We start from the raw sequence: 25,270 nt of genomic DNA, 5'->3' as shown, positions 1-25,270 counted from the left end.
AGCATTCCTCGTGTGTGTGCAGTGCCGAGCATTCCTCGTGTGTGTGCAGTGCCGAGCATCCCTCGTGTGTGTGCAGTGCCGAGCATCCCTCACGTGTGTGCAGTGCCGAGCATCCCTCGTGTGTGTGCAGTGCCGAGCATTCCTCGTGTGTGTGCAGTGCCGAGCATTCCTCGTGTGTGTGCAGTGCCGAGCATTCCTCGTGTGTGTGCAGTGCCGAGCATCCCTCATGTATTTGCAGTGCTCAGCAGGCCCCTTGTGGGTTCAGCATCATGGTTGCAATGATGTCATCATACCGCGCTTGGGCAAGTGTTACAGAAATACCTGGGCTCCACTGTGAGTTTGATTTTGATTTTCTTTGTGTTTGGGGGGAGGGGGGCTGGGAGAGGGAGGGGTGGACACCAGAGTGATTTGGCATCAGAAACTTTTACCATTACCAGATTTTTTGTGACCTCCATTTTCCAAATTAAATAAAGCCACAGTGTAAAAAGCTGGGACCTAGGCAGAGCCTGGCATGGGCAGTGACATAGTAGAGCTAAGTGTTTGTTTCCCACTCATCTTGTACTTAAGCAAGATAGATCTGATTTCACCTATCAGTTGCCTTGATGTTCAGAGTGTTGCTTACGTCTTCTGTGTCCTACATGTCTGTGATATGTCAGAATGTTTCTATAATCCATGACAAGATATGGCAAAATTGAGACCTAAGCACTTCTTACAATATTTAGAAACTATTAGATCCAAAATAAATTCTTTCATAATTGCTGACACACTTTATTATTCAAAAATGTTTTTATATTATTATCATTACACTTTGGTGGTTCATGATGCTTGTATGTACAGGTGTATTTCCAAATACCTCCAATTTCCTTGCTTTGAAAGAGTGTTAGACCTTTTGCTAAGGTTAATGCTGTAGTATGTGCTGACTTGTCTTGTGCAGCATGTCTGCGTCCCAGTAGCTGGTTTGGCCTGTCACATCTGCCACATCTTATGAGGCGCAGTGCTCAAGAGCAGATGGTTCTCTCAATGTCTTCACTGCCTGTAAATTAACACCCAGGGCACACATACCTAGAAATATCCACTCAGTCACTTTTCAAATACTTCTTGTCCTTGGGAAAGGTTGGTTTTTGTCTTTATGTAAAACTTTGAATGTTTGCTTGCTTGGTTTTGGTTTTAGTTTTGGTTTTTCTACAGGGTTTCTCTGTGTAGCTTTGGCTGTCCTGGACTTGTTTGGCCTCAAACTCACAGAGATCCACCTGCCTCTGCCTCCCGAGTGCCGAGATTATGGACATGTGCCACTGCACCTGGCTATTTTTTATTTTCTCAATGAGAAAAAGAAATAATTTGGTACCACAGTTCCCCCGCCCCCAGGAATCCCTCCTTCCTCCTGGTGCATGTCAGTGCATGCGATGCTGCGGTGAACACAGCAGAATGGTCATGTGTTCTTTTTAAAAGATGCATATACTTATCTTTTCCATCCACAATATCTTATTACTCAGATATTTAAAGACTTGTTCCAAATGCATTCTGTTTACTTCATGTAGGTAGTGGAAAACTGGTCCTTTCCTCTGCCCTTCCTTGCCAGTATTAACTATTATCTGCAAGGAAGTTAACCATCATTAGAAATGGAAATATTATCTAAATTGTATTTGAAAATATATTTCTCATTTTATAAATTGAACATTAGTGCACTAATACTACTAGTTAAAATTATGCATGAAAAATATGAGTGTAGATTTGTTTACAAAAGAATTTTATAATTGGTCTTTTGAACCTGAGGCTATTTTTCAAGTTTGCATTATTAATTTAGGCAATGACATCTCATTCAACTTAGATTCAAGCATGGACCTCTTTCTGTTGCTTTTCCTGTCTTAGATATCCAGAAGCCCAGTCCATTACACACCAGTGTACTCCATCAAAGCTTTATAACTCTCACCAGTAATTGTTGCACGTTATGATCTCGCAGCCTAAGTTTAGACACACAGTCCACTGTCTTGCTGTATTTTTTATGTAGCAGGTTTTCAGAACTGTTTCTAAGCAGAAATGAAACTCTTAACGTTTCTGTTTTCTTTCCTTTGGTTCTGTATTGTTATTCATATATTAACGAGAACAAGCGGCAGCCCCACCCTCATGTGACACAGTGTCACTTTGAATAATATAAAATCTCTACTGTCATCACATATGTGACTTTCAGAGAGTGGTTTGAATTTCACTTATTATATCATCTGCATGTGATAGGTGAGTTTTACTGAAACAGTTACCACTGTTTTTTGTTGTTTTTGTTTTATGTGAAGCTTATCTTCATATTGGATTCTCTTTTATTTCTTAAGATTTATGTGTGGAGATGGCCAAGCAATGGTTGGTCCAACTTGAGTCCCATGCCATGAGAGAGACTTTAATACCCTGACACTATTGATAATACTCTGCTGTCCTTTCAGACAGGAGGCTAGCATAACTCTCACCTGAGTGACTTCACACAGCAGCTAATTTAAACAGAGACCCACACCCAAACATTAAGTGGAGTTTGTGGAATCTTATGGAAGGGGGAGGGGAAGGATTAAAAGGCCAGAGAGGTCAGTGACACCACAAGACCTACAGAATCAACTAGCCCGGTCCCACAGGGGCTCACAGAGACTGAGCCACCAGACAGAGAGCGGGCGACAGGTGTAGAGCTTTACCCTCATGTGGGAAGGCTAAAAGCAGGAGCAGGGGCTGTCTCTTGACACTGCTGTCTGATTTTGGATCCCTGTCCCTAACTGGGCTGCCTTTTCGGGCTTCAGTAGAAGAAGATGCACCCAGTCCTACTACAACTTGATATGCCAAGGAGGATTGACATCATGGGAGGTCTCCCCTTCTCTGAGGAGGGGGGCAGAGAAAAGGGGGCGGGGCCGGAAGAGAGAGGGGCTGGGAGGAGCGGATGAAAAGGAAGCTCCAGTTGGAATGTAAATAAATTCATTAGTGCAAAAACCTCATACAGATAAATATTTTTTTAATGAAAAAGATTTATGTATGACTATGCACAGATAGTGATGTAACCCACAGAAGACGCAGCTCATCGTGCTGCGCTGTTCAGAGTAAGAAGGGGAGACTTAAGCACTTTAAGTCTTGTTTATGAAATTGCAGGAAACAACTCTGAAGCCATTTCGCTATGCCACTATTACCGAGTTTGAAATTCCCTTAATATTCCACTGAGGTTTTCCTCCAAACTCAGCCCTGAGCTCCACCAACACTACCCACTCCTTCGTCCTCTAGAGCAGTCCTTCCTGCTTTAGTTTACGCACAGATGATTTTAATTCAGAGCATGAGCCTATTCTCCAGTAGAAATACTTGTGTCTTGTAAAGCTAGGCAGTACATTCTCCAATTCCCATTCTGTGTTCAGGACTCAGCACTGTTTGCTAACTCCAGGAAATACGCTTTCCGTTCTGTCTTCTTACTTGATGACTGACTTAGCCCCTGTGGCCAGGCGGTTCTGGAGGTGTGAGCAGCATGTTAGTGTCCTGTCTGGCATGCACCTGTCTTTCTTGCAGACAGAAGGAGTGCAGGGAGTCGAACCCGCCCTCAGTAAGCACGCTGCACCTCTACCAGCAGCAGTCCGGTCTGACTAGGCTCTCTGTGCTTGCCCATCTGGCATTCTTTTCCAGCAGGCTGAGCGGCCAGGGCACAGGCTTGGCTGCTTGTTGAAAGCATCTGGAATCTGTGTTCATGCTTGAAACTTTAGGGGATAAATGCTTTTAACTCAGTGGATTTTATTTTACCTTTAATTATAAGTTAAAATGTTTGGGAAGAAAATTTAAGATACACAACTCAAGACTTTGGAGTTATGATCTTCCACTTCAAATTTGATTTTAATTTCTGATATAAACACATCTATAAAATATGTCAATTACAAAAAAAAACACAACAACAACGATCTCTTTAGGTCATGGGTGCTAATAGTCATTTAAATGTTACACGTCATTAAATATAAGGCAGCTGTTCACTGGCACCGTGTCATTGCAAGTCCAGCATCCAGCAGGATTCACTGTTCGTCCCTGGGGTTTGTTTCCGCAGCGTCCTGAGCTGGGGAGACAAAGTCCACCGGGGATAATTTCCTCCTTTTGGATCAGCTCCTGAGAGAGTTCCTATTTTCCTTCCCATGGCTTCCTGTGCTGCTCGGATTTGCCCTGAATAGTAAGAGAGGAAAGAGATGGTTGTATAGAAGAGAAAGGCAAAAGTAGACATGTGGAATGGATCGCACAACTTCTTTTAGAATAAATTGGAGTTAGCATTAGTATTTTTATTCTTATTTCTATCAAATTATGATAGTCATAAAAATTATAAAATGGAAATGTCTGGCATTGATATTATTTGTTTAGTTCCTCTAATTCCTCCCATTCAGATCACAAGGTGCCCTGAGCCAGCCTGTTTTGTCATGCAGCAGCGCTCTGTGCTCCTTACCTGTCTGGCTAACCTGAGTGCCTGCTGCTCCATTTGCTCTCCTCTGCTGCTGAGCCACCTAATAGTTCAGACTCACATGATAGAGCCTTACAGGTTCTTCTGAAAAACTGGAAACCCAGGCTGAGCTCATATTTTTGATACAGTAATGGTGATGCAAGGCTTCCTTCAAACTGGGTTACTTCTAGAAAACATGCATCAATTAGACTTTGTGAGTGGGGCTTGTCTGTAGCTAGATCGTCCCTGCTGCCTTGCCACCTGCACACAGTTCAGCCCATCACAGGCTGATGTCAGTGTCCTGGCTGTGTACTGGAGAAATACTGCTTAAGGATTCTCCTAGCTTTTGTCTGAGTAGTAGGTCCATGTAGGTAGAAGTTTTTGGAAAGTGTAGGTAGAATTCTCTTATGTGATCTCTCACAAAATGAAACCAGTGTTTGCAAACTTTTATCCATCCAGGAATGGTCTCAAAGGTGGTGAGTGTGGAATTCCTGTCCAGCTTTTCTGGCGACTATACAGAGATTGAGTTTAACCTGAAAGAAACAGTTCCTGCTTGTCTCTGCATTTCACTTGTGTCATGGTTTCGAGTTGTATAGGTTTTAGTTTGGATTTGCATTTTCTGTCATGTGTTGTCTGACACTGGCTTTGCATACAGCTTCTCTGTCCTTCCTATAGTACACAAACCTGACAAACCTGTAGACTTTAAACTATTTATATCACCTTGGCAGTCTGTATGCTGATTCAGCCCATTATTTATCCCTGTACTTTAGTTAATATTGATATTTTTATTCTAACAAAATTATAATAAATGTTAAAAATATGTGTGTATGTGTGTATGTATGTATGTATGTGTGTGTGTATGTATGTGTGTATGTATGTGTGTGTGTATGTGTGTGTATGTATGTGTGTGTGTATGTATGTGTGTATGTATGTGTGTGTGTATGTGTGTGTGTGTATGTATGTGTGTATGTATGTGTGTGTGTATGTGTGTGTGTATGTATGTGTGTATGTATGTGTGTGTGTATGTATGTGTGTATGTATGTGTGTATGTATGTGTGTGTATGTATGTGTGTATGTATGTGTGTGTGTGTGTGTGTGTATGTATGTGTGTATGTATGTATGTGTGTATGTATGTGTGTGTGTGTGTGTGTGTGTGTGTGTGTGTGTGTGTACTTGTAGCAGATTCCACAGCACTACGATTTACAAATGCCCTTTTGTCTTTAAAGGAAAGGAGCCTTGCTGCCTCTTGTTTATGAGCGCAGGGGAGGGTTTGTGCTTTGTTGGTGCAGCTGTAGCAGAGCTGAGATCACAGATTAATTAGAAGAGCCATCGCTACACAAAGTGACCATACGCTCCCTCTGCTATCTCTTAAAGTAGACTCTAGATAAACATGTTTGTTTAACCTGCTGCTGATGAATCCCAATTTCAGTTACTAATAGAGGGCCAAAGCTATCTTTGGGGATGGTCTTTCTACAAGGAATTACTGCGGACAGTCCCTGGGGTAGTAGTTAGATATATCTGTATGTATGATGATAGGAAGAAAGGCCTTAGAGATGAAAAAAATAGAAAATATTTTTTGGGCAATAGTCTCTTGCATAATAACTTATTCCTCAGACACCAGGGTTATTATCGCAAAGAAAACACTTTCCTATGTAACTGTCTCTATCCCCAGCCGTTAGTAAGTTCGTGCAGCTAGCTTGTTAGGCACACATGTGTAACTCCGTGGAGAAGCTGACAGCAATAGAGTATTGTGGGTATCATCACCCTGGCACTTAGAAAAGTACAGTGACTTTGATGTATCTTGAAAGTTAGCAGCTTTCCTTAGTTCATTTGGAAGGCTATGATTCCAAATGTGTCCTTCTATTTTCAACTCCTTTGTTTCAGCCGATTCTGAAATAGCGTCTCTCTGGGACCTACATAAGCCTCATGGAAAAAAACAAAAAACAAAAAACAGAAAATCTTTGAATGCTTCGAAAATGACAGAGTCCCTTGCATGAGACCGGGTTAGAGCAGCTTCTATATGAGCCTCTTCCATAGAGCAGGATGATCACGCGTGCGGAGACATGGAAGGGGGATGCTGTGTCTTCAGCACACCCTGGAGCTCCATCTCTTGGACGAGAAGAACGTATAACGCGCGCTCCGTTGAGGCGTTTCCACGCTCACGTTATTCTCTTGTCTGCTTGTAAAATGCTCTAGACTCAAAGCTAGTCTAATGTCATCACCTACTGCATAGCTCCAAGGGAGGCGTAGTTTAAACACTCCAGACTCTTCTGTTCCATAAGTGATGTCACCTGATACGTTCCCTGCATTTTATTCTTCCCTCCAACTCCATGAACTTTCTTTCTTATCGTTAAGACGTTGGCTTTGCTCCATCCTGCATCTTTCACTATATTCGGATGCTGTTTTCGCTGAGTGGTTTGGAATGTGTGCTGTTTAACTTTCATGGTTCTTCCTTGTGTTTTGCTTCTTCCGTGTTAAGTTGTACCTTGAAGCATATATGAAAAATGCCATAAAACAAAGCAGAATTATTTTCCCATTGTCGGAAAATGTGATATGTGTTGAAAGCTTATAGTTAAATAACATAAATTTTTTTTTTGATTAAAGTGTTTAAGTTGAAAAATGGTTGACATTTTAACTTAAGAAATTTGCTTTGCTACCCCAAACTGAGATGTTAGTTTTTTGTTTTGTGTTGTTTTTTAAGTAAGTGTCTGTTGTGCTGTGTTCCTAAAATATACCTTTTTTTTTCAATTTCAAGGTGACTTCTCTCTCCAAGAAGCCTGAGTTGTAAGGCATAGAGAAGTTAGGAGTACCTGGGCGCTAGTGCCGCCCATGATGGAAAGAACAAGCTTGGCTCAAATGCCAGTGGTGGCCAGGCAGGTTGTGGAGCAGTGGGTGATGTGCTCAGCCCGCATATTATCAACTCTCTGGTGGCCTCCAAGATAGGACTGAGGGCAGACAGAAAGAGCTGCCCTTCAGCCCATTGGCCAGAGCTCCTCAGTGAGTGATGCTATCAGTGAGATCCTCTCTTCTGCAGAGGAAGTGTTCTTTAGGAATATGTGCAGGAAGTGTGATTTGGGACACCCTGCTTTTCCAACACTCGGGAGAGCCATGTGAACGCGTCTGCCCTCATCAGCATGGAGCCCAACAGCAGTGATGTCAGTGAAACTGCCCTAGGCAGTATGGGAGTACATGTAAGCAGGGGCCAGATAGCTAGTCCATGTGAGGCACACCAAGTGAAGACATGACAAGAATTCCTGTTTACTATACTTCATTGAAGATGGAAACCAAGGGTGGGGCGAGGGAACAGGGACCTCTGGACAGCAGGTGCTCTGTCACACTTTGGAACTTGATTTTATTTCTTGTAGTTGCCTTTTAAGCCACCTGTGTAATGAAGTTCACATACTGTGGGCTACCACACAGCAGCAAATTTGATATTGCTCACTTTGCAGTTATGAAACCAGAGACTAGATCGGGAGGGTTAACACAGTTCCATAGCCTCCTCCCACCATCTCACGTCATGAACTGCATTCTGTGTAGCCTTCCTTGTGTCTATACCGAAGGCTTTAGCTGCCTTCACTTAATTTAAAATTTTGCTTTTGCTACCTAACAGTTCTATGTGATCATTTAATAAATACTCAATTAAAATATGGCATCTTTCCTTTCTTGGTCTAAATAATTTGTGTCAATGTTTCAGTTTTTCTAAGATGAGTAAATGAAAAGGACACTCTAATGACATCATAAGCCAGTTGTCATAAAGACCGTGTTCTTTATTGTGATGATGCAGGACTCCTTCATACGTTTACAACCTGTTCCATTTGCCTTTACCTACCTTTTATTTGTTTGCCTTTCCCCAAGTAATTACTGGAACATCATAAAACATCTTCACCAATGAGAGGAGTAGATACTTTTTGTGTATATTGTACTAAAACTTCTTTTGAAAACAATTTTTAAATCAACCCCTGACTTCTTCAAACTGCCAAAGTTCTAGGAACATATAACTCGAACAGGATCTGTCATAGCAAAAGAAATGTAATAAGGATCTTATGGCATTGGAGATAGTGACTGCATAATATGGAAGGGAAAGCAGATATATCACTGCTCAGGGTGAGGCAGGGACATGATTTGTTTTCATGACTTAGGGTATATTATAACTGCCGAGTGCTGGTGTCAGTTGTATTAAACTACTAAACAGTGGAAGTAAGTCATGTAGCTCACCCCACAGGCTGATGTTGCCAGTTTGTGCATTCAGTCACATGTTGTATGGATATCCTCTGATTCTGTCTAATTATGACCCATACCAGGCTGTTTTGGCTGGACATTAGTTTGTGGCTTTAATTTATTTCATAACAAGTTAATAAGCTTTAGAACTTAAAGGCCAGTTTCCTTTGCCTGTGGAGGGGACTTCTGCACACATTTTTAGCATTGTCTCTGTAATTACAAAGGTGATAGAAACAGTGTATTTCTCCAGACGTGGATTAGCTCTGACACTCGTGGCTGTGTTTTATTAAAATGGCTGCAGAAGCAAGCATCCGTCTCTTTGGCAAGCACGGCCGTCATGAGAAGAGGCCGGGAGATGGGGAACGGGTGGTGACGATGTACTTGTGACATTGGGAATCAACTCAGACTCAGAAAACTGTGCTCCTATCTGCTGAGAAATGTATAGCCCATATCAGCACATATATATTTTTAATTACGTGTTCTTTCCAGTTAATGATTTCTGTTTGGTCTTTGAAAAATGGTGTTATGAATGTAATGATTATGCAATCCAAATCTTTCTGAGTTATATATCTGTATTTGTTTTTAGCTACATATACGCACATATTTTATTACTTTTTTTTTTTTTTTTTGCATCTCTTTTTAACAAAACAGTCTTTAAAACAGTGTATCCCTAATGTAAAAGAGACTCCAAACAAGGTTTCAGTTTTATTTTAAGGTCTTTTTCTTTGGAGTTTAAAAGTGGAATATATGTTTTCTTTAGCTGTAAAAGCACAATCAAGGCAACATGATAAGTGAGTCAGTGTTGTAAAAGTAAAACTAATTTTGCCTTCACTCACATGAGCTATAGAAGGAGGAAGCTTTATTGTCCCTGGGAAGGTGATAAGGCAGAGTAATTGTATATTATACTGTCCGGGAACATCTGCCTGAGACTGTTGGAGCAATTCATCTATCATGGACGGTGCTGCATGTTTTGTCTTTCTGCTTTAACCCGTCCCCACTGCTGGCCCGCGCGGAGGCTTTGATAGGGACTGCGCCTGGGCCAGGGCTCACATTAATCAGTCCCCTTGTTCAACACTCCAGCTGACATAATTACAACCTGCGCACAGCAGTTATTCAAGTCGAGTCCTTGTCACTCGTGGTGCGAAACTACACAGCTCAGATCCCGGAGGAGATTGCCTTATCACACAGAACAAGGGCTCGCAGGAGTCGGAGAGAATAGAAATGGGAAAATGTCTTCCGGGAGTACTATATATTCCTTTAAAATAAGACATTTGAGAGACTTACAAGGGACAAAGGGAAGCATTGTGTGCAGGGTTGAAATGAGCCGGTTATTATTTTTAAATGGATTACAGAGTGCATTTTTGTGTGACTCGTCATAGATTGTTAGATAATTCAGTGCTTCCGGTCACCATTGATTCTTTTTATTACTTTTTCCTTTTTCAAAGCTAATCACTTAACTTTAGATTGTAAAACGATTCCATCCTCTTTATTAAATAATAAAATTAATGGATTATTCATCTTAAGTTTAATATTTGGAAAATATATCTTTATAAGCCACAGAGTTAAACTAGGGAAGAGTCCTTCAGCGCCCTTTTTACAGCTGACAAAGTCTGCTGGTCCCTGGGACTATGCACTACAAATGTTTGAGGGCAGAGTCAGAGAGTGAATTTACTTCCGGGTACAGTGCTGTGGCTACAATCTCATATTGGCGAGTTAGCTGCCAATCCCTATGTGTCCCGGGTGTGAAGGGTGGGATCTCCTTCAGCCAGTTAGGTAGTGCCTAATCTTTAATGGGAGTCCCACCCCACCACACAGCCTATATAAGCCTGTGGGTCTAAGATGGCTTATGTGATCAGAGCTGACGGGCATCCCACTAACCTATGCTTTTCTGCGTGGATGCCAGCATTTACTTCGTGACAGATAGCCTTTAATAATTAACATCTTTAAACTATCCCAAAAGGCTATGCTCTGGCCCAGACTGTCAAAGATACTAGGAAATAAAAGAATACTGAGCTCAATAAAAATTTACGTTTTACCTTTTTATACAACTGTTTCAATTAGAAAGTTGCAGTAAATAATTCACGTATATGTATATTTAAATTACTTGAATCGGAAAGTGTTGCATTTTGTGTGGTTTATTTTAACCTAAGGTTGTTGTAAATATATTACTTGTGTAGTTCATGTGAGTTTCAGTGGTAGATGTCTGTTTCTTTGTTCTTGTTGTGACAGAGATAGACCATAGGCTGTACACATGCTGAGTAAGTGCCCTACCACTGAGCTGCATCTGTAGCTTCAGATGCTTCTTATAAGTAGAAGGCTGTGGACCCTCATGAAGACCAAGCTGCCTATCAGCTACCTTTGTGTAGGGGACCTAAGTCCAGTCCATGCATGTTCTTTGGTTGGTGGTTCAGTCTCTGTGAGACCCTGTGGTTCTCGGTCAGTTGGCTTTGTTGATTTTCTTGTGGGGGTTTTGTTCCTCTCTGGGTCCTTCTATCCTTTTCGCTACTCTTCCACAAGACTCCCTGAGCGCCTCCCAATGTTTGGCTGTGAGTCTGAGCATCTCCACTCAGTTGCTGGGTGGAGCCTCTCAGAGGACAGCTATGCTTGTCTCCTGTCTGCAAGCATAGCAGAGTATCATTAATAGTGTCGGGTTGGCCCTCTCCCGTGAGGTGGGTCTCAAATTGTGCTAATCATTGTTTGGCCTGTCCCTCAATCTTTGCTCCATCTTTATACCTCAACACCTTATTGACAGGGTAAATTCAGGGTTGAAGGTTTGTGGGTGGTTTGGTGTCCTGCTTCCTCCACTGGAAGCCCTGCCACTTCGGTCTCAATGTCCCTCACTGCTGGGAGTCTCAGCAAGAGTCACTCCCATATCCTCCTGGAAGCCTACCCAGTTGCAGGTCTCCAGTTTGTCCCAGAAATGCTCCTCCCATTAGTTTCCCTTCTGCCCCCCAGCCCTCCCACCTCCCCCTCCCACCCCACCTGATCCCCACCCTTTTTCCCCTTCCCACCCCCAGCCTTCCCCCCACCCCCTCCCACTCCGACTCCACCTGATCCCCACCCTTGTTCCCCTTCCCACCCCCAGCCCTCCCCCTCCCACTGCCCCCCCCACCTGATCCCCACCCTTGTTCCCCTTCCCACCCCCAGCTCTCCTCCCTCCCCTCTCACTGCCCCCCAACCTGATCCCCACCCTTGTTCCCCTCCCCACCCCCAGCTCTCCCCCCTCCCCCTCCCGCTGCCCCCCCACCTGATCCCCACCCTTGTTCCCCTTCCTACCCCTCTCCCACCCAATTCTCTTTCTTCATCCACTTCTGATGTCTATTTTATTCTCCCTTCTGAAGAGAGTCAAGCATCCTCTTTCAGCCCTCATTGTTACTTATCTCCTTTGGGTCTGTGATTTATAATATGTTTATCCTATACTATATAGCTAAAATCTGCTTATTAGTGAGTATATACCATGTGTGTTTTTCTCAGTCCAAGTTACCTAACTCAGGATAATATTTTCTACTTCCATCCATTTGCCTGCAGATTTCAAGATTTCCTTGTTTTTAATAGTACTCCATTGTATAAAAATTTTTTTCAATCTTCAGTTGAGGGACATCTGGATTCTTTGCAGTTTCTGGCTATTACGAAGAAAGCTGCTGTAAACATAATTAAGCAGGTGTCCTTTCGTATGGTGGGGCATCTTTTGGGTTTATGTCCAGGAGAGGTATGGCTGGGTCTTGAGGTAGAACGATTCCCAATTTTCTGAAAAAGCATGAGGTTGACTTCCAGGGTGGTTGAACAAGTTTGCACTTTACCAACACTGGAGGAGGATTTCCTAGCAATTAGAGTGGGGACTGTCTCTGACATGGGCTCTGTTGCCTGCTTTTGGATAACTTTCCTCTAAATGGGCTGCTTCTTCTGGCCTGACTGCAAGAGGATGCAGTTAGTCCTAATGCAACTTGATGGGATGGGGCAGGTTGGGGGACTCCCCTTATCTGAGGAGATGGAGACATGGGAAAAGAGGATGAGAAGGTGGGACCAGGAGAAGAGGGAGGATAGGAATGTGACAGGAATGTAAAGTGGGTAAATGAAGTCACCTATGCATGCTCTAGAAATGTAGACATACAGACGTGGATGTGTAGCCACGAAGCATCAGGGCATCTGTCTCTATCTATAGTAGCAAAATAGCAATGATAAGAACCTCGTGGCTGTCAGTGCCACCTAGGCAGAGGATTTATAGAAGGACGTGCTGGACCGCGTAGGACAGGTTCACAGTCTGAGCATCAAGCAGCAGTGTTGCCTCTGCTTTATGAGAACGCCTGTGTTTGGTTAGTGGTGGAGACACTGCAAGGCATAGCCCCTTTCTCCCCTGTCAGTCACACAGGGGCCAACAGCTGCAGGCTTTCAACTCCTGCAGTGGAGAAATGCAGTGTGTCTCACCAACAGATGGCAGACTTCTTTGACCACAGAGGCCCCTATACCAACGCCCTAAGAGCATCAAGCTGAGACCTTCATCCCTGTAGGAAAGCCCCACTGTCTGCTCCACAGAGATAGATAGGGGCTATGGGATGGTGGTTTGTCAGCATCACACACCACACAACATGTAAGCTTCATTTTCTTTATATACTTGTCCACCCATTGCCTTGAGTTGGATAAAAGCTAGTGTACTCAGCACACAGGTTTGGTTTGGTTTTCCATTTTACTGATGAGGCACCACTTTCCCACATGGAGCTAAAGGAAGCTGGACAGTCAGGGCTCTCTCCACAACTTGCTCTTCTCTCTTCTTGAAAAGTTTCACTCATCAAACAACATGATGTGTATTCTGTTCCCAAAGTACTTAACGTGTAATTTTACGTGTGCAAAGTTCTGAACGTGTGCTCTCTGTTCGGCTCCTGTCATCTCCTCCCTGTGATTTTCATTGTTTCTCAATAAAGTGGAAGGTGGAAATGAAGTTGGTAGGTTACAGCACGTTGTTCCTCTCATTGGTTGTAGATGCCATGAGCACAAACTTGAATGAATAATAATTTCCATGGAAGTGAGTGTAGGAAACAAGATGAACAATGCGCGGTGGCCGCAAGGACACCTCACAGGCAGTTGCCACACAGGTGGCTAAGTGAAGTTTAGTAAGGGTTTTAATCAAGATCACTTGGAATCCATGGACTTTGGTAAAGAAATTAAACAACGTAGAAAGCAAAGTACTTGTAACCTTCACAAAAAGTAGTCAGAGTGCAGTGTACATTGGGAGCCAGTGCTGTGTCTCACATTCGCCAGTCAGCCCCCTGGCAGGTTTCTTGTCCCTAATCTATTTTATTCATGACCTCATGTCACATAACAGAATTAAATGGAGAAGTAAAAGAAAGAAACTGAATATATGTTCATTTGTATTACTATAGGAACGGATTTCAAAAAATTACACTTACAGACTGTCATTTATAAAGACAAAAGTCATAATAGTGATCAATTAAGATTTTACCTCTTTGATAGAAAATTACCAGTTTGGGGGAAGTCTTTATAAAGTTAAAGCAGGACAATGGAGGCACTCTCCAATTAGTATTCACTATTGCATAAGACTTTTCTAATATATTTTTGGCATCATCATAAGTGCTTATAAAATACTACAGCCTCCAAAAGATCCAGGGACCTAGTCTTGCATAATTGTTGCAACATGATGCATTATCATTAGTGGCTTTTTCTGGTGTTTGTGTGTGTGTGTGCACATGTATGTAACTGTGTATGTACGTGTGTATGTAAGCATGGTGTAGGGAGGAATGGGGCACACGTGCCACTCTGCATGTGTGGAGATAGACGATAATTTTGTAGAGTCAGTTCTCTCCTGCCATCTTTTCATGGAATCCCAGGATCAATTTCAGATCTTTAGGCTCTCATCACAAGGGACTTTACAGAGAGCCACCATCTTGTTGGCCTTTCCACTGTTATTAATATCTAATTTGTTAACACTCTCATAGAACTTACTTCTTCTGTACATGAGTTTTACTGCTTGTAACTGGTAGTTTGAAAGGCCAGCATCTTACAGCCGCAGTGCCTTGACCCCCAGCCTTTCTTTCCTGGCCTGCTGCCTCCCACAGATGGCCTAACTAGCCGTCCCTCTGCCTCCTGATACTCACAGCAGTATCTTGTCACTGTGAGAGGAAGCAAGAGCTCCTGTGTTTCTTCCCCTGTTGTCATGAGTCACCTCTTCCTGCTTCTAGCTCCCTTCTGCACACCCTGGCCTTTATTTACTCTTTAAGTCTTGAACCCAATCCCTTAGTTTTGACTGAGAAATAGTGACTTCCCTGTGCTTCAGCACATCTCTTCCACCTGAAGTGAGCCTGGAGTTAACATTTCTTCCATAATACAGACCGCTTTAGTTTTGTTAAACACTGTGCAATCTAGTGGTTTTTGAAATTGATACTTTGATCAGATTCAGTTTACACGTGTAGCAAAGATGCTATTATGAGTAATTTTGGCGATCCAAAAATATATAAAGTAAAACCCCAAAGTTTCCTTAGATCTGGAAACCCTTACATAAAAATGATTTCCACTAAAATTAACTAGGTTTCTTACGCATGAACACCTTAATCATGCGTTTCTGTTTGAAATGCTGAAAGGACCCTACAGTGCATCTGTCTAGACTCTTTTTTAAGTTAATATTACTTTTGTAGAAGTCTTTCCATTTGTTCTGCTTTAAGTACTAAAGCCTGAATGTTTTGGTTTTGGATCAGTAGAACATTAAGAGTCATGCACATGGCATGCACTTGTGTTCCTAGACACCTGAGAATTTAAGTAGAAGAACTGCTTGAACTTAGGTGCTCAGGGCCATCTAGGGCAACAGGAGGGAGTCTTTACTTCAGAAATATTAGTCAACACAAACACACACAAAAACAAAAGATGAGTGGGAAAGGAGGGGCAGGAAGAAAAGAGGAAGAGAACCCACACATACACGCACACATGCAGCTTGATGTTGACTAATCACTGTTTATTAACTAGCCCAGTATTCCTAATCATTTTCATTGATACACCATTCTCTACATATGTCCCCCTTTTACTCTCCGTTTTGTTCCTAATGTACTCAGCTCATCCCTCCCAGTGGCATTTATATGCTCATCATTTGTGACGAGTTCCTTACTAGACATGGGTGTCCCTATTTTTTGAGATGTGTGTGCCTATTTTTACTTTAGGAGTGTTTTGCCTGCATGTATGAGTGCACCTCACTCATGCAGTGCCTGCAGAGGTCCAAGAAGACTCCTAAATCCCTTAGAACTGGCTTCATAAGTAGTTGTAAGATGCCAGGAGGGAGCTGCCGACTGAGTCTGGGTCCTCTCCTCGAGCAGCCAGTGCTCTTAGGCACTGAGTCATCTCTCAAAACCCCACGTTTCTTTATTGTTACTGACTTTTTAACCAGGTTTAAGTTTAAGCAGCACAGGTGATCAGTAATCTAAAATTATTCGATTCTTTCCTTGTGGGCCCTCAGTGGGACATATGTGGTAAAGGAGCGTGTGTGTCTCTCAGGCTGCCTTGCCCAGGCTGTGAGACAAACCCTGATGGTACACGAGGAGACGTGTCACCAGCCTGCAGCTGTTGGAGGGCTGTGGAGTCTTTCCTAGACTAGTGGCTCTCCTGACTGTAGACTTTATAGTTAGATAACGGTGCTTTGAAAACAAACTGGCCCGTGTGTTGCTAGCAAAACGTTCTGGAGTTACTCTATATTCCTTTGGATTGCTATTATAAAGCGCTGCAAAACTTGCTTTCTAGACATTTGGGTAAATACAGTGTACTGTTTACTTTGATATGACTGTTTTAGGACTTAATGTCATAGTAATTACTTTCATGAATGAATTTAAGAAGTTTTGAACAGTCAGAAAATATATTTGTAGTAGCCTAATAAACTTTGCAAATACCATACATCAAGTGTAGTCACTGTCACTTAAAACTGTTGGATGAGTCTGTTTTCATTCAAATTAAAATGAGTTTTTATATACAGTAAAACACTTGGTGATAATTATCCAGGTATTTAGGGTTTTGTTTTGTTTTGTTTTGTTTTTTTCCGATACAGGGTCTCTCTGTGTAGTCTTGGCTGTCCTGGAGTTGCTTTGTAGAACAGGCTGGCCTCAAACTCACATCGCTCCACCTGCCGCTGCCTCCAGTGTGTTGGGATTAAAGGCGTGTGCCACCATGCCCGGCCTTATCCAGATATTTGTGATGCATTTCGTCTAATATAGTAATAGTAAGGCAGAAAATGAGTGTTTTTCTTATTGTCCTGTCCTGTTTGTTTACATTAATCCTTAAGACAGCCTTATGAGATAGTGTTCTCATAAAGTAATATTCTGTGATCAGAAAGTTTGGAAACAAATTATTCAACATACTTTGGGGCTGGAGAGATGACTCAACAGCTAAAAGCATATGCCACCCTTTCGGAGGACAGAGTTCAGTTTCCACCACCCACATCAGGTGGCCCACAACCACCTGTAACTCCTGCTGCACAGGACCCACACCCTCTTCTGGACTGTGGGGACACCTGTACTCTCACACATATCTGCCCAATGCATATGCACAAAATTAAAAATAAACATCTTATGTGAACACTTCCAAAGTAAAACCTTCAAAAACTTTTATTGTGATTTACACTGTTTCCATGAGTAGAATGCCTTTGAATAGGGAGCCTCCTCACCGCTCTGCTGTCAGCTCGCTAGTGGTGTCTCCTCACATCTGCAGGCCTCCGGAGATCACAACTGTCGGAGGAGGGCTTTGTGAGCCTCCATACAGATGCTATGTGCTGTCTCACATACATTCTGTAATACCTATGGGTTTTGGTTGACAGAATTCTGCAGTATTTGTGTGCTGATAGCTATATTTGACTTTGTGATCCCGCCTTCATTATTCATAATATTCACTTTATGTCTGAATAAAAGTCAGAGCTTTCTCTCTTAAGCAATATTTTTCAAAGAAGAAAATACTGTATATAGTGATGTAGGATTTTGTTGTTAGTATGCTGTTGGAAAAGTAATATAAAAGGTAGAGTGACTAGCTGCTATGTGTCATTTATGTTATCTGTAGTGCTAATGAAAATGCAGCACCCACCAGCTAACGTCACTGCACATGTGTGGTAACAGACGGAATGCCTGGTTATAGCGTCACGGTGTGCTGACTCTCAAGCTGAAGGAGAGAGGAGTATAACGTACTCCCAACAGTCCAGATCGCATAAAGCAGATCCTTTGCATATACAGAGTGTGTTTATTTTATAAACATAATTTGGGCAAGCAGTATTCCAAAGCAATGTATCATTTTAAAATAATAATTTTACACATATATGCAAGTTAATAAATATATACATAAACTATTAAATATACACACTATGTGGTTATATGCTTCTACATGTCATATATTTGAATGGACTATCTGAACCCCAAACCCTCCTCTTTTTTGAATACTTTCTCACTGAGTCACCATACAGTTAGTTTTATTCTTTAGATATTTAGTGCCTATATTCCTTTAAATTACTTTTAACTCCTTTTGCAGTTTTTAAAGTTATAAGATGCCATCTATCTGGAATTCATTGTGAAATCTCTTTGGTTTGTCAAAAAATATTTTAACCCACAATTGCATAGACTTGGTTCTTTTTTTTCTCCTTGCTGAAATCAGTTATTTCTAAGCCTTCTCTCTTAATTTGATGACAGTGATTTCATAAATATAATTTTCAAAAGAATATTGTTCCACTTAATTTCTCTCTTGGCATTAGCTATAAATGTAGGATCCCCATCTTTCAATCATAAGTCACACCCAATATCCACACCCCCAAATAACAGATTTAGTTGTGCAGGGCTTTCTCTTACCTCCTGCATCTCTATCCCTCCCACCAGTCCCCTTTCCAGACTATCCCTGCTCACTATTCATGGGCTTTTTCTTCTAAGCACTAGTGTGAATTTATACTGTGTGCATACAGAACATCTCGAGGTGATGGATTTTCTGTACATGTATATATGAGTGTGTCTATATTTAAGCACACCTCTAATTGCTTTTAGTAAATATTTGTTGTATGAGAGACTTCATGGACACATACACACACCCCTACTCACCCAGAAAGGAAACCCATGACAGACCGAAATAACAATTTCACCAAAGTCCACCTTGGAGAGCCAATGAGTTTTCCCTGTGAGGGGATCCATATAGGAGCAGAGGGGACTCAGAGCAGCTGTAGCACTAAAATGCACATCACATCTCTGGAGCTTTCTGTGCAACTTGCAGGCAGCTCCACTAATCCTGGAGATCTCTCAGCACCTCTGCTGCTCAAATTCTCCTTCCTGTGATTGCTTTCTGCTTCCATGATGCTTGGGAGGGCTCTTCCTGAGTTTTTCATGTTCAGCTTTTCTAGATATGTGAAGTTTGTGGCCTGCCCATCATAGGCAAGCAGTGAAGAGAAGCTGAAAAGCAGCTTGCGTCCATGGCCTCTCCTCCGGCTCCTGAGGCCCCTGCCCTGCCTTCCCTCGCTAGTGGACTGTCATATAGAACTGTAAGAGAAACAAACTCAGTTTACTTTTGTTCTTGTTGTTTTGTTACAGGAATAGAAACGCTGAGACAGAAATTGGTACCAGGTCATGCAGCATCATGTGACAGACATGACTGTTTTGGGGAGGAGTGTGGAAGGACTTTGGAACTTTGGGCAAGAAAAGCCATTGAGTGTTGAGAGTTCAGTGCATTGTTGTGAGAGTTTTGCTGCTGCTGCTGCTGCTGCTGCTGCTGCGAATGGAACAAACAGTGAACACCTAGCTTGGGAAGTTTTAAAGGGAAGTTTAGGAGTCCCTTAAGGACTGTATCAGGGCCATGCCATAGTTTGAACTAGGTGTCCGTGATTCTGCTAACTGGGCCTGAGGAATTGGCTGTGACTAGCCGGCAAGTAGTACTACAAAGGTCAAATCTTTGCTTTGCCGGAGCATTGGTGCAGATCAGCCAGAAATACAGAGTCAACTGTGGTGTAAGGGACCAGCAACACTGAGGCAAGCTTCTCTGGAGCGTGTTTCCTCGGTGTGAGCACACAGAAGTGGTGGTCCCCGCAGTGCCAAGCTTGCACTTGATAATGAGAAGTGTCACCTGGGAGGCCATTGGTGAAAATGTGTCCTCAATTGCAGTAGAGGCCGCAGGCTCAGTGTCCCTGAAGAGGACAGGCCTGCTGAGAGCCCTGAGAAGCAGTCAGTGACTGTGCAGCCGAGTTGCAGTGGAGATACTGATACCATGTGATGACAACCAAGGGCAGCAGCACCTGTGGTGTAGAGCTAGCCTGAGCACCAGACGGGCTTTGTGTGCTGTGAACAGCAGGGCCAGACAAGTTTGGCTGCCAAGCCCCTCGGAGCCCAGGCACTGGACATGGAGATATTTACAGTGGGCTCTGGTTTGCTTTGATTTGAGCATGAACATCGCAGTTCTTCTTTTTTGATGTAAAAAAGTAGTTAACATGAAGTTTTTAATTTTACACGAGTTCACAGGTGAGCAACTGAACTTTTAGAGTCTTTGGAAATGGAAAAAGACTGGACATTTTAGAGATATATTGGACATTTTGGAGAGGCTCTGCATGTCTTAAAGAAACTGAGCATTTAAAGTATTAATTTTTAAAGACTGTGGCTCTTAAAGATATACTATGTTTTATACTGTGAGATTAAGATTAACATGACATCTTGGGTATAAGCAAGAAAGGAAAGGTTATATTTAATAATATTATTTGGCATATAGTAGACACAAATAAATTGTCCTGTTTTTTGTTTGTTTGTTTGTTTGTTTGTCAACTTAACATAAGCTAGTGTTATGTGAGAAAAGGGAACCACAACTAATTGGCCTTTAGGCAAGCCTGGCATATATTTTTCTCAGTTAGTGATTGGTGTGGAAGGACCAGTCCATTGTCTATGGTGCCACACCTGGACTGATGGTCCTAGGGTGTAAGAAACTGGCCTGAGCAAACCCTGAGGAACAAGCCAGGAAGCAGCACCCTCCGTGGCTTTGGCTCTAGCTCCTGCCTTCAGGTTCCTGCTTGAGTGTCTGCTCTGACTTGCTTTGATGATGGACTGTGAGGTATAGATGAAATAAACCGCATTCAGTCATGGTGTTTCAGGACAGAAACCCTAGCCTGATAGCTGCCTCACTCAGTTCTAGGTCAGGACCCTCTGATGGAGGGAGTGTACGCTTCACATAAGGGAGTGTCCGTGCATATATGGAGAGCCACAAACTGCATGCAGTGAGTCAGAAAATAACAAATGGGCACTAGCAAAGCAGCCTGGTGGGAAATGTGCTTATGCCCCATCTGAGAACCTGAGCTTGATTGCTTGGATCAACACGAACATGGCAGAAGGTGAGAAGTCATCCTCTGTTTCTCTCTCTCTGTCTCTCTGTCTCTCTGTCTCTCTGTCTCTCTGTCTCTGTCTCTCTCTCTCTCTCTCTCTCTCTCTCTCTCACACACACACACACACACACACACACACACACTCTCACACACACACTGTCATACATACACACACTCACTCATTCACGAGTAGCATGGATGTTCCCACACAGGATGCATTAATGTTGTAAATTTTTTAAAGGCTATAAAGTTGAGGGAGGAGAAAAGGTTCTGTGGGGTGGGGGGAGGAGATCCAGAAGGATATGCTCAAAGTACAGTACATGCATGCATGAAAGTTTCAAAGAATTAAATTTTTTAAAACTTTTTTTCTCGATGCTTGTGTGTGTGTGTGTGTGTGTGTGTGTGTGTGTGTGTGTGTCCATCCGTCTGTCCGTCCATCCCCATCTCCATCCTTGACTGTTCTGGAACTAGCTCTGTACACCAGGCTGGCCTTGAACTCAGAGATCCTCCTGCCTCTGCCTCCCGCCTCTGCCTCCCAAGTGCTGAGATTACAGGCGTGCGCCTCCACCATCCAACAATTACTAAAAACTCTTAAAAGAATGTTGTTCTTATAAAAACAGTGTTTGGGGCTTTGGTCCTGGCAGGTTTGCAGGGATTATGTCAGCCTCAAGAGCTATGTAGAGAAACCTTGCTTTCCGGCTCCCACAAGGGTAAAAGCATCTTCTGCAGAGTGTCTGAGCTTTCCTTAGCTGTGAGCCACCTGGTGGAGTTAGAGCCTTTGAATTTAGACATGACAGGCACAGCTGTCAGCATTTTGATGAGATCTTCGAGTTTAATGGCTCTCTGGTGAAGGCTGGTTCCTACAGTGTGCTAAAGCCTGGGTGCATGTGCTCTACAGCGTTTCCCTTTGTTCATCTGTGCTAGCTTAGGAGACCCAGAGTCCATATGTGAACAGGGACAGCCTTAGGCCACTCTGAGATCCTGGTGAAACTGTGCTTAGCATCTCTCTGCCTTTCTATAAAGATTAAACTCAGGGTTTTGGTGATTTGAAAGTCTTACCTTTATTTTCTAGTTAAGGGGAGGGGATCTCAGAATTGAAGTAATTGCCTTAGACCACAGAGCTGTATATATAGAGGCCTCATGCCTGACCACATACCTAAATTTTCTTCTGCCTTTTTCATCATACCGGCTGGAGTGGTAGCAAAATACGGGGGGCACGGGGCAGCGGCATGGACCACATATTCCTGCTGATCCAGAACCAGGTTCCCAGACTCCCCTGTTCTGTCCCTGGCAGGTGCTTTGCATTCTTCTTTATCCAGAAGAAATCTTGGCTTTCTCCCTGGTTCACTTGCCACAGAGAGCTCATCTGAGCGTTGGAAGTGTGCGGAGAACTTCTTGTCACATGGAGAGTTTTTATTCCTCATAAGTTAGCTTTGCAGAAGACAGGATGCAGAGTGAGGTAGCTAGGGACAGGGATAAACTCTGGCCATGTCGAGATTCTGATGGCAAAGGAAAGGAGTTCAGAAATGGAAGTGCAGACCAGAGGAGTACTGCCGAAGGACAGAGGCCTGCCCAGTGTGTCCTCTAGGTGCTTGCTCTACAGTTCTCAGCAGGACTGATCAGAAGGCATCTCAAATGCATGTGTGTCCCTGGTGGCTGTGTTCAGACCAATAAGCAGAGGAAGAGAGACAGGAAAGGGCAGAGGGAGATGGAGCCCACCCTCTAAAGTGTACAGCACCTTCCAGAACAATGCAGTCAGCTGAGGAACAGCTATGAGCCTGTGAGCCCAGGAAAGGCACCTCACCCTAAGCCACAGCAGTCACCTCAGAGGTTCGGGTACTGGCATTGCATGCGCCAGGCCAGTGGCCCATGTGACACACACAGGTGATTTTCTTCTTTGTTGATTACCTACAGGGAATTCATAGGCAAAACAGATTTGGTAATCTGTGATATAAGAAAAATGAAATATGCATTTGTACAAGATCTAGCTTACGCATATTTTGTCTAAACGCGAAGAAGCATTTAACAGCGCCTTGGCCAAGCCCTTGCCCAAAATATACTGAAATTAGCTGCAGGCCTCTAGTTCCCGTTCTCTCCGCACCCATTGTGATGTTAGTGGTTTATCTTCATTTTCAGTGTGTAAATTTTAAGCAATTTTGGAAAGTAAATAGAATCAGGCAGTGCAGTGTTAGTAGTATTAACATATTGGTGTATTTCTTTGTAGTATTTTAGCTTTCTGTGTCATACTTCCCCCCCCCCACACACACAAATTTACCATTCTGTCAGTAGGGTAGACACTCCTTTATCTGTGATGCCCTCTTCTTCATGCCATTTTCATTTACTCTGCCATGCCTAAAGGGTACGTAGCTAGCCTCTCAGTTTCCAGCCTTGCTTGCCACCTTTACCTATGAATGATAGCCTAGGCTAATATGAAACTGTTGACTCTTAACAGTCCTCAGCCTTCTTGACTGACACCAAGGTGATTCCATGGCCTTTAATTGTGTGGCATGGCATAAGGCAGCTCTGCTGTCATTCCTCAGCCTCGCGTGTTCTAAGAATGGTTGCAGGGTTTCCTTCTTCAGCACTGTCTTCCAGAAATTTTGATGCATGTCTTACTGTTTTCTGCTCCTGTTTGTGTTGGCTAGTGGTCCAACCTACCCTCTGAAACTCCATCACAGGAAACTCCCTGGCACCAACACATTGCGCTAACATGGGTAAATGCAGTGACTGTTTGTGGCTGCCTGTCTGTCTATCTTGAGGCTTTCAGCACCATAAATGGATGCAGCTTTTAATAGTAGAACCTAAGCAGAGTCTTGGTTTCCTCAGTGCTCTGGGCTCAGTGTCCTGCCCCATTTGTTTGTACCCCGCAGTGGTGCTGGTGTCCTGATGCGTACGTAGGCATAACCCTGCCCTCAAGTCGTGCCAGAGCCATCGATGCTAAAGAAACAGCCTGGGATTTTGTGTCTCCAGTTCTACACGGAACTGAATTGCTGGAGCAAAAAACTGCCTTTGGACGCAGTACCTGGGTTATAGGACTGACATTGTCCTATTGCTGATTTCTTAATTACATTTACTGAGAAGTTAACAGGTTGATTACCACCTAGCATTTGTAGACAGTTGAGCACTTGTGACGTAATGATACTGATTTGACTAACGTCCATTTACTTTCTTACTTGATAGATCAAACTGTGCTGAGAACATCCGCAAACATATTCTGCACACCGGCAAGCACGAAGGTGTCAAGATGTACAACTGCCCAAAATGTGACTATGGGACAAACGTCCCTGTGGAATTCCGGAACCACTTGAAAGACCAGCACCCTGACATTGAGAACCCCGACCTTGCGTACTTGCACGCTGGTAAGGAGTGGAAACCGATGAAGCCCTTGTGGGGTTGTGGTTTTTTACCAGGATCTCGTTTCGTTCTCCACAGTAGCCAGGATGCTTTTCACAGGGTACTGGGAGGTCTTACCTTGGCGTCCAGTGTTGATGGAGTCTGTTTCTGACCCTATACGGACCTTCATCCAGCTTCTTCCCCGGCTGCATGGAAATAGCCCCTATTCCTGCGTATTAATCACACACGCACAGCTAACTAAATTACTGTAGAGCATCAAAGTTAGTAGCGAATAGTTTCCTGAGCCTTGTTTTTATTAATTGGTAGAGCTTACTTTTTTGTTCATTATGCTTGTGATTTAAAATGTTACTCTGTATTCTCTGTCCTGCCATTTTTCTGTGAAAATATGGGCGTTGGAAGCAGGTGACTGGGACTCAAGCACCTTGAGGGCTACAAGCTCTTCCCTCTCCACACGTAAGCAGGAGACGAGCCTGGCTGTGCATGGCTGCCATATTGTTCCTACCCCTTGGCGTGTAAGTCAGATGTGATAGAAGCTGTCACAGGTAGCAGTTGCTCTAGATAAAGCAAATTGGTTCCTGTTACCCAGCTTTCCATTTAATTAAACATTGTCCCTGGGTATAGAATCTCTGCACAGATTGGCAATCATTGGGCTGTAGGCATAGTGTTCTGATTAAGAATGCAAGCACCTCTAAAATCCTTGTAGGAACGTCTTGTGATGTGACCCTAACCACACGGTCCAAATGTAGCCAGTAGGTCCTGGTTTGCTGAGGCTGATGGCCAGCCACCTCTGCTGCTCGCGTCGGCCATCGCTTCACCATGCCTGGTGCTTCTTAGTATGTACCTGTGCGTGCCATCGCTTCACCATGCCTGGTACTTCTTAGTATGTACCTGTGCGTGCCATCGCTTCACCATGCCTGGTACTTCTTAGTATGTACCTGTGCGTGCCATCGCTTCACCATGCC

The 25,270-nt window shown here is 43.3% G+C and overlaps 1 protein-coding gene across 1 annotated transcript in view; it reads left to right on the top strand.

Moving 5' to 3' along the window:
- The window catches only part of Znf407 (zinc finger protein 407), a 422,429-nt gene that overhangs the window by 280,976 nt on the left and 116,183 nt on the right, over positions 1 to 25,270 (top strand). Inside the window, exon 7 of the mRNA XM_051163827.1 lies at positions 24,135 to 24,313. Coding sequence (XP_051019784.1) covers positions 24,135 to 24,313 — 179 coding nt within the window. The remainder of the gene's footprint in view (positions 1 to 24,134; positions 24,314 to 25,270) is intronic.

Source organism: Acomys russatus, chromosome 20 (assembly GCF_903995435.1).
Source record: "Acomys russatus chromosome 20, mAcoRus1.1, whole genome shotgun sequence".
In the NCBI taxonomy this organism is placed as follows: Eukaryota; Metazoa; Chordata; class Mammalia; order Rodentia; family Muridae; genus Acomys; species Acomys russatus.
This window is presented reverse-complemented; position numbering and strand designations above follow the sequence as displayed.